The sequence below is a fragment of the Aegilops tauschii genome, chromosome 2 (assembly GCF_002575655.3).
Source record: "Aegilops tauschii subsp. strangulata cultivar AL8/78 chromosome 2, Aet v6.0, whole genome shotgun sequence".
NCBI lineage: Eukaryota > Viridiplantae > Streptophyta > Magnoliopsida > Poales > Poaceae > Aegilops > Aegilops tauschii.
The window spans coordinates 30,435,228-30,442,897 of record NC_053036.3 but is presented as its reverse complement, the minus strand read 5'-3'; the positions used below and the strand labels follow the sequence as shown (position 1 = coordinate 30,442,897).

The 7,670-nt window shown below is 48.2% G+C and overlaps 1 protein-coding gene across 1 annotated transcript; it reads right to left on the bottom strand.

Moving 5' to 3' along the window:
• Positions 1 to 5,293: 5,293 nt before the first annotated feature.
• Positions 5,294 to 6,222, bottom strand: LOC109745032 (uncharacterized). The gene is made up of 2 exons (XM_020304170.2): positions 6,044 to 6,222; positions 5,294 to 5,955 (listed from the first exon to the last, which is right to left on the bottom strand). Exons 1-2 carry the CDS (start codon positions 6,186 to 6,188, stop codon positions 5,465 to 5,467), a joined length of 636 nt encoding a protein of 211 aa, XP_020159759.1. The 5' UTR covers positions 6,189 to 6,222; the 3' UTR covers positions 5,294 to 5,464.
• Between the last annotated feature and the right edge of the window lie 1,448 nt (positions 6,223 to 7,670).

Here is a 7,670-nt window from a genome sequence, read left to right as displayed (position 1 = left end):
CAGATTTTTTTTTTGCATTTTTATTAAAATGTATATATGTATGTATGTTCTCTGTGTATATATATGTTCATGTATGCAAAACATAGATTTTTAGAAAGTTTTATCTATATATGTTCTCTAATTTAGTCCATTTTAGGTTAGTTTCATTTTTAAAAAAGTTTTATATATTTAGGAAAAGAAGGAAGAGAAGGAACAAGGAAGAAGAAGAAAAGTTTTATATATATGCAAAAGTTACATTTTTAGAAAAGTTTTATATATCTAGCTAGGAAGAAAAGGAAGAAGAAGAAAAAGAAGGATAGGAAAAAAGAAAATAAGAAGAGGAAGAAAGGAGAAGAAGAGGAGAGGAAGAAGAGGAGAAATAAACAAGAAGAGGAAAAAAGAAGAAAAAGAAGAGGAGAAGAAGAAAGGAATAGAGGAGAAGAAGAAAATCTATAGAAAATATAGATTTTCTTCTTCTCCTATATTCCTTTCTTCTTCTCCTCTTCTTTTTCTTCTTTTTTTCTTCGATCTTCTCCTCTATTCCTTTCTTCTTCTCCTCTTTTTATTTCTTCTTCGTCTTCATTTTTATCGGGTATGTCGTTGTCGATATACCCCCTCCCCGATAACATTATTTTCCCATGTATGTATGTCGTCGTTGTCGATATATATAACTCCCTCCCAGATAACTTCGACATGATGGACGGTCGATATTTATACCCCCTCTCGACCGTGATAACTTATACCACGGGAGCACCCCCCGGCCCTCTCGCTCGACCAAAACTCTCGAGGACACCCAAACCCTAGAAAAAAACGATATCGGTCTCCTACCCCCTCCCGCCGCGCCCCTACCCTTGAAGCGTTGCCGAGGCCACCCCTAACCCGGAATAAGCTAGGTCTACGTTTGCACTAATATATCCACCTGCTGTCATGTTTGTGTAATAATTGCCATGTTGTAATATTTGCAGAAAGAATGGAGCACGGAAGAGACGAGCAAGCAGAAGAGGTGTTGGGGGACATAATCTTAGCCGGAGGTGATATCTTGTCGTATCTTAACGACAATGATGGTCTGGAAGAACAGGGTGAAGAAGCAGGCTACGGTGATTGAAGAGTGGAGGAGGAAAGACATGATTATGATGGCTCCGGTGACCCAATGCCGGTGCAAGAAGGAGCCCGTGGTGACGGCTCCGGTGACCGAACAGAGTCCGGCCAGGTAAATATATTAGTTAAGCCTGTGCTGACTAGCTAATTGATGCATTCATTGTTTTGGTATGCACACATATTAATTAACTCTTGTCTTTCTTCTTTTTTCTAGCCCTCCGGATCAAGCACAACTTCGGTAAAGAGACGAGGCCCGAAGAGAAAGTTGCGCTCTGATGAAAGGTTTGAGATCACAGCAATCGCGCGCGACGGCCAACCGATTGAACCCGTCCGGACAAAGGAAGCATTTGCTGCTCAGTGCGGGGTTCTTGTTAGGGACAAGATCCCGATCAGCATCCACCAATGGTATAAGCCTAAGAAGGAAGACCCTGAGGTGTCTTATGTCAATGATATGCAGAAAGATGATCTTTGGACTGAGCTGAAGGCAAATTTCACCCTACCGCCAGAGGAGGATCCGGAGAAGCCAGTTAAAGAGCAATTAATCAAGTCTCATGCTCTTAAGAAGATGGCAGACTTATTCAGGAGGTGGAAGAATGAGCTGAAAACGTTTGTCGACAAAGAAGAGACACCAGAATTCATCGGCCGGTATGAGAAGATCAGAGATCACTGGCCCGCATTTGTGGCCAACAAGACATCAGAAAAGAGTAAGAAGATGTCAGCGACAAACAAGAAGAATGCTGCGAAGAAGAAGCTTCACCATCGCACGGGGTCAGGTGGCTACCTCAAAGCCCGGCCTAAGTGGGCCAAGGCTAAGAATGATCTGCTTGAAAAAGGGATCGAACCACAGACAATGAACTAGCCAGACCGTTGCCGGAATTGGTTCTTCGCGGCTGGCGGAAAATTGGACCCTGTATCAGGGAGGTGCGTTTGGACGGACGAGCTTTCGAGAATACCAGTCAAGAGGCTTCAGCACTATATCGATGCAGCGCAGCAAGGGACGTTCGTTCCAGACAGAGAGAACGACGAGCTCACAATGGCCCTCGGGAATCCTGAGCACCCTGGACGGACACGAGGCACGCCAGGCTCCGTTTCGTGGAAGGCTGGTTTTCCGGAAGCAGGCGGTTACAAAAGCCAGGAGAGGAGGAAAAAAGTGGAGCAGACCCAAATTCAGAAGCTGCACGAAAGGGTTCAAGCGCTAGAGGAACGAGACGGCAATCGACATGCCGAAACTACCCCCGAAGCTACCCCAACATCTCAGCGGAGAAGCAGCGTGGCTTCCACCGAGCTGCTTCAGCCGGAGCATGTCTTGACGGCTCCTGCTAGCTACCCCATGGATGCTATCACGGAGTCTCAACATTGCCACCTTATGGCGCAATGGCAGAACTTCAAAGTCAAGGCGGCTGTTGGCTCTGTTTTACGTCCTGAACCCGGCGCAACCTACCACTGCCGGCCGATTCCAGAAGGATATGCTAGGGTGATGGTGGATGAAATAACGGAGGGATTTGAAGACCTCCAGCTTGACCACCCTACTGGTGAAGGGGAGACTCGGCTGGGTTCTACTCTGAAGACTCCGTGCCTATGGCGGAAGGAGCTCATTAACCTTCCGAACTAGACGCCTCCGGCAAGTAAGGGCACTCCGCCGCCTCCTCCTCCGGCGAGTGATCAGGGCACTCAGCCTCCTTCTCCGGCGCGTGGCGGCACTCCGCCTCCTCCTCCGGCGAGTGATCAGGGCACTCAGCCTCCTTCTCTGGCGCGTGGCGGCACTCCGCCTCCTTCTCCGCCTGCGCCGGCGTGCCAGAGCAGCCAGCCTCCTCCTTCTCCGCCTCGTCAGCAAGGGCGGAAGAGACCCGCCGCCGCTCCGGCAGCTCTGGCGCGTTGTAGTCCTTCTCCTCCGCCTCGTAAGCAAGGAAAGAAGACAGCCGCAGCCGGTCCGTCTGCTCTGCCGGCGTCTAGCAGTACAGCTGCCAGAGGCGGGAGGCAATACAGATTCGGTCCTTCTCTGAAGACTCCAGAGAAGTTACCATACGAGAGGACCCCGGAGGAGAACGCGAAGATCATGCGAGCCGAAGTGACAAACTTCTTTGAAGGGGTGAAAGCAAAGAAACATCCACCTCCGGAGGAGAAGGTACATCCCGTGAAAGCGAAGCGCACTCTGGCTGCCCTGACAAAACCACCAAAGACTCCGCCGAAAGGCAACTATGAGCGCATTATTGCAAAGACATTTGTCGAAGCGGAGCGGTCGGGAAGTACTGTCAGTGATCAAAGGTTAAAAGAACGACGAGCTGGGAAAATAATTGCCCAGCTCGGCGAACAAGCGAACCAATCGTGCCCCCCGCTCAAGGTGTCTAGCGACATCGTCGCTAATGATCCGAGGATTGTGCCCAGTTATAGCAATCTTGGAGATTACCTGCCCGACGATGTACATTATGAAATCATGGAGGTGGACGAACACAAATACCATTACGGGAAGCCTCTCGTCAAAGATGAAAGATCTCTAACAACGATGATGCGAAGATTACATGATTGGTACATGAAAACCTGCAGAGAGTCTGATGTGATGAATACTTTGACGCTGAGAGTTAAACCGGAGCATGACCTCGTTGGAATTGAACTGCTGAATGTTCCATTTGAGGAGTTCTTCCAGTTTTTCAATCAAAAGGCCCTCGATAAATCAACGATCACTTGCTACTGTCTGTAAGTAGTACTACTTCTGTCATTAAGTCTCTCTATATAGGTCAGCTATTTCATTGCATGTATTTATAATTATCCTCACTATATTATGCAGATTGAAGATCGCCGAATTGAAGAAAAGACAAATCGGTGATATTGGGTTCATTAACACAAATCTCATAGATGCATATACGGTTGAAAAACATGCCAAAGAAGCCGAGGCCAACTTGCTACGATCGTTGGTATTAAATCAAAACAAAGATATAATACTCTTTCCTTACAACTTCAAGTGAGTGTTACTGTCTTGTGCATATTCGGTTTCCCTTATTAGTCCAGGTTATGGTAATGTAATTGATGACTTATGCATGCATGCGCAGCTTCCACTATATTCTCCTAGAGATTAAGCTTGAGCAGGGAGTAGTAACCGTCTTAGACTCGAGACGAAAAGATCCCCAGGACTATGCGGACATGACTCAAATGCTCGAGAAGTAAGTTAAATCGATCATTATCCACCATATCAGCAACTTTGTTCATTTCCTGATATCAAGTAATTGTTTTCTTTGTCTGGCAGGGTTTGGAGAAAATTCACCACAAAAGCTCCGGGACTGCCGAAGAAGCTGCAATTTAGACACCCGAAAGTAAGTACTATAGTAGCATGTTCCGCACATCTCCTAGTGATTCAAGCGCTAGTTTCATCAATACCATTTAGCATGCTTGCTTATCAGTTAGATTGACCTCTATTTCTTGTAAAGTGATTGTGGCAGGAACAAGGGAATGATTTCTGTGGATACTACGTTTGCGAGTCTATCTGCCACACGACTTGTGAGCGGGGCTACTCTGACGAACAATATGAAATGCGTAAGCAATAATATTCACAATTTTATTTTATTACCATCATTTGTGTCGAGTTTCATTTATTCATATATATATGTATTGACCCCCTTCTTCAAATTAGATGTTTCGGATGCGGGATGAACTCCTAGCACCAGATCGTATGCGAGCAATTCAAGAGGAATTGGCGGAATTCTTCCTTGACCACCTGATCGCTGAAAACGGAGAATACTATGTGGACCCTGTGTTCTTACAATTTAATTAGGAGATTATATTGTAAGAGATAATTATTGTATATATGTAGCCGGTAGTGTCAGATAGATATACGAGAACTTGTTGTTCGACCAATCTCTCGGAGAAGGAGAGGTGGTCGATATCACTTCTCTCTGTATGCATATGTTCATGACGATCTTCTATTTCCTTCATTTGCTTACTAGCTAGCGTGTCTAGTCCTCTCCATACGTATATAGTACGTAGCGTCGACCAAGCATGGAGATAAGAGAGGACACTTCTCTCTATTAATTAGCTAGCTAACACAATATATGAAACACCTAAATTAACCCCCCAAAACCCCCAAACCCCCCCCCTTCAAAAAAAAACAGAAACCCCAGCCCCTGAAATGCTGACGCGTGGATGCCTATTGGTCCCGGTTGGTGACACCAACCGGGACAAAAGGCCCTGCCTATTGGTCCCGGTTGATGTCACCAACCGGGACCAAAGGCCCCCCTGCCTGGGCTGGCAGAAGCGGCCACGTGGAGGACATTCTGTCCCGGTTCGTGTAAGAACCGGGACTAAAGGGTTAGGGCTTTAGTAACGACCATTTAGTCCCGGTTCGAAAACCGGGACAGAAGGCCCTTACCAACCGGGGTAAAAGCCCCTTTTTCTACTAGTGATGTCCGTGGTATCCGCCGCCGCTGCCGCCGTAGGTGGGCGTGGGAGGGACGGGGTGGTAGTCCGGGTGGGGCTGCGGCTTCGGTTCCGGCTTGGGTACGGGACCGTAGTCCGGGTGGGGCTGGGGCTTGGGCTCTGGCTTCGGTGGCACGGGCTTCTTGTGGTGGAAGTGTTCGATGATGTGCTTCTTGATCGGCCCGCACAGGGTCATGGACGCGCACTCCGGCGACACCGCGGATGCTGTGGCGGTGTGGCCACCGGCGATGATGCCGAAGGTGGTGCCTTCCGAAACCGGCACGATCTTTGATGGCTTCTGGCCGGAGCACGGCGTGTTGGAGGTGGTGCTGTGGAGCTGAGCGACGCAGTCGGCGCCATGAAGGTCAGCGGCGAGGGGCACACTGAAGGCGCCGGTGCCGTCGAGGGCGCCCACTGCCTTGCTCTCATAGTCGCCATGGACGTTCTTGCACTTGATTGCCACCTGGAGACCTGACAAAATGTTCGTGGCAGGGACATCAGTATATCAGTGACTCTGAGCTGATATCATATCTATCTAATATACATGTAGCTAGCTCACCTTTGAAAGCTTCCTCGGCCATCATGTTCTTCCTGGTGCAGTCTGCGCACTTGGCCAGGCCGACCACGACGGACCCCGCCTCTGCGTTGGCGACAGTGATCGCCAGAAGGACAGCGAGGACTAGTGCTCTCGTCGGAGCTGCCATGCCTGAATTTCTGGTGTGAAGTGGCTGATGGATGGATGGATGGATGAATGAATGCAACAGACGAGGCATGGCTTATATAGGTCTCGGCATTGATCGATCCAGCTCGGTCGATGATCTGGCTGCATGTTCGCAGGGTGGCCGGCGAAGTGATGCGTGACAAGGAGAGACCGGCTAACTCGCCGAAATTTCAGATGCCGAATTATATTTAAAACTCGGTTGGTTCCAGAGTCCACTGCACGCATCGATCAACGGATTTGATCCACGTCGTCGTCATTTGTTATTCGGTTGGTGATCCAGTTTGCATTGGCTGGTGGCCGATCGCATCGTTCGTAGGTTCCACGCCGTACATGGTTATGCATGCATGCAGCGCAAGTACGTGGCGTTTTTTTAGGGGTACGTGGCCTTTGTTATTTTTTTAGGGGTACGTGGCCTTCGTTAGGGAGCCTACATAAGACTAGCCACAATGGGTAGTAACATAGACTAGTAACATGCATATGTTACTAGTCAGTAACGTAGACTAGTAACATGCATATGTTACTACCTATATAATGGGGAGTAACATATGTGGGGTAACATGCAACATTTTATTTATTATGCTATAGACTCATCTTGCTTTGATATGTGTTATGTTACTCATATTACTAGTAATTAGTTATGTTACCACTTTGCTCTTTTTTTTCATTTATTGCTTGCCACATCATCTATTTTATTGAGATATGTGTAATGTTACTATCTATGTTACTCCCATTGTGGGTAGTCTAAGTCAGAACGGAGCGTGTAACCAATTCTCTCGTCTTTCCATTCTGCGTGTGCGGTGCGCCAGCCAGGCATTAATATGTCGTGCGCCAGCCAGGCATTAATATGTCGCAAACTTCTAGGTGTTGAGCGTCACACCATTTCACAAAATTTGCAATGCATAAATTTTAAAATGTCAAAATTCAAGTCCAAATGCGAGATACTACATATAATCATGCATGGATAGCTTCCGAATGTGGCATAGACAAAGATAGATTCTGAGACACACCATAAATATCTAGAAAGGACGTAATGGGACGGCATAGCATGGCTCGTGCGCCGTAGGAGGAGGAAGACATCCCCATGATGGTGGCGGCGGCCGTCTGGGTAACCCTCCTCCGCCCCTCCCGCTCGGCCCAGGCGGCGGCCTCAAGGGTGTAAGGCTCTGTCGCGTCCTTCAGCACACACTCATATCCGGCCGAACAGTGAGCCTTGACGGTGGAAGGCTCTGTCGCCTCCTGGAGCCTCCGCTCCCTTAGGCCATGGCCACGCCATCCTGATTGGCCGACTCGACGAGATTATCCCAATCGATCTTGTCATGGGAGTCGCTGCGTGGCAGGAGGACATGGAGTCGTGGACACATCAAGGGGAACTCAAAGTGTACCCATTGACCCCTAGTGGGTTTCGATGATACTCCCTCCGTTTCAAAATACTTGACTTTCATTTGTCCAAAAATGAATGTACCTG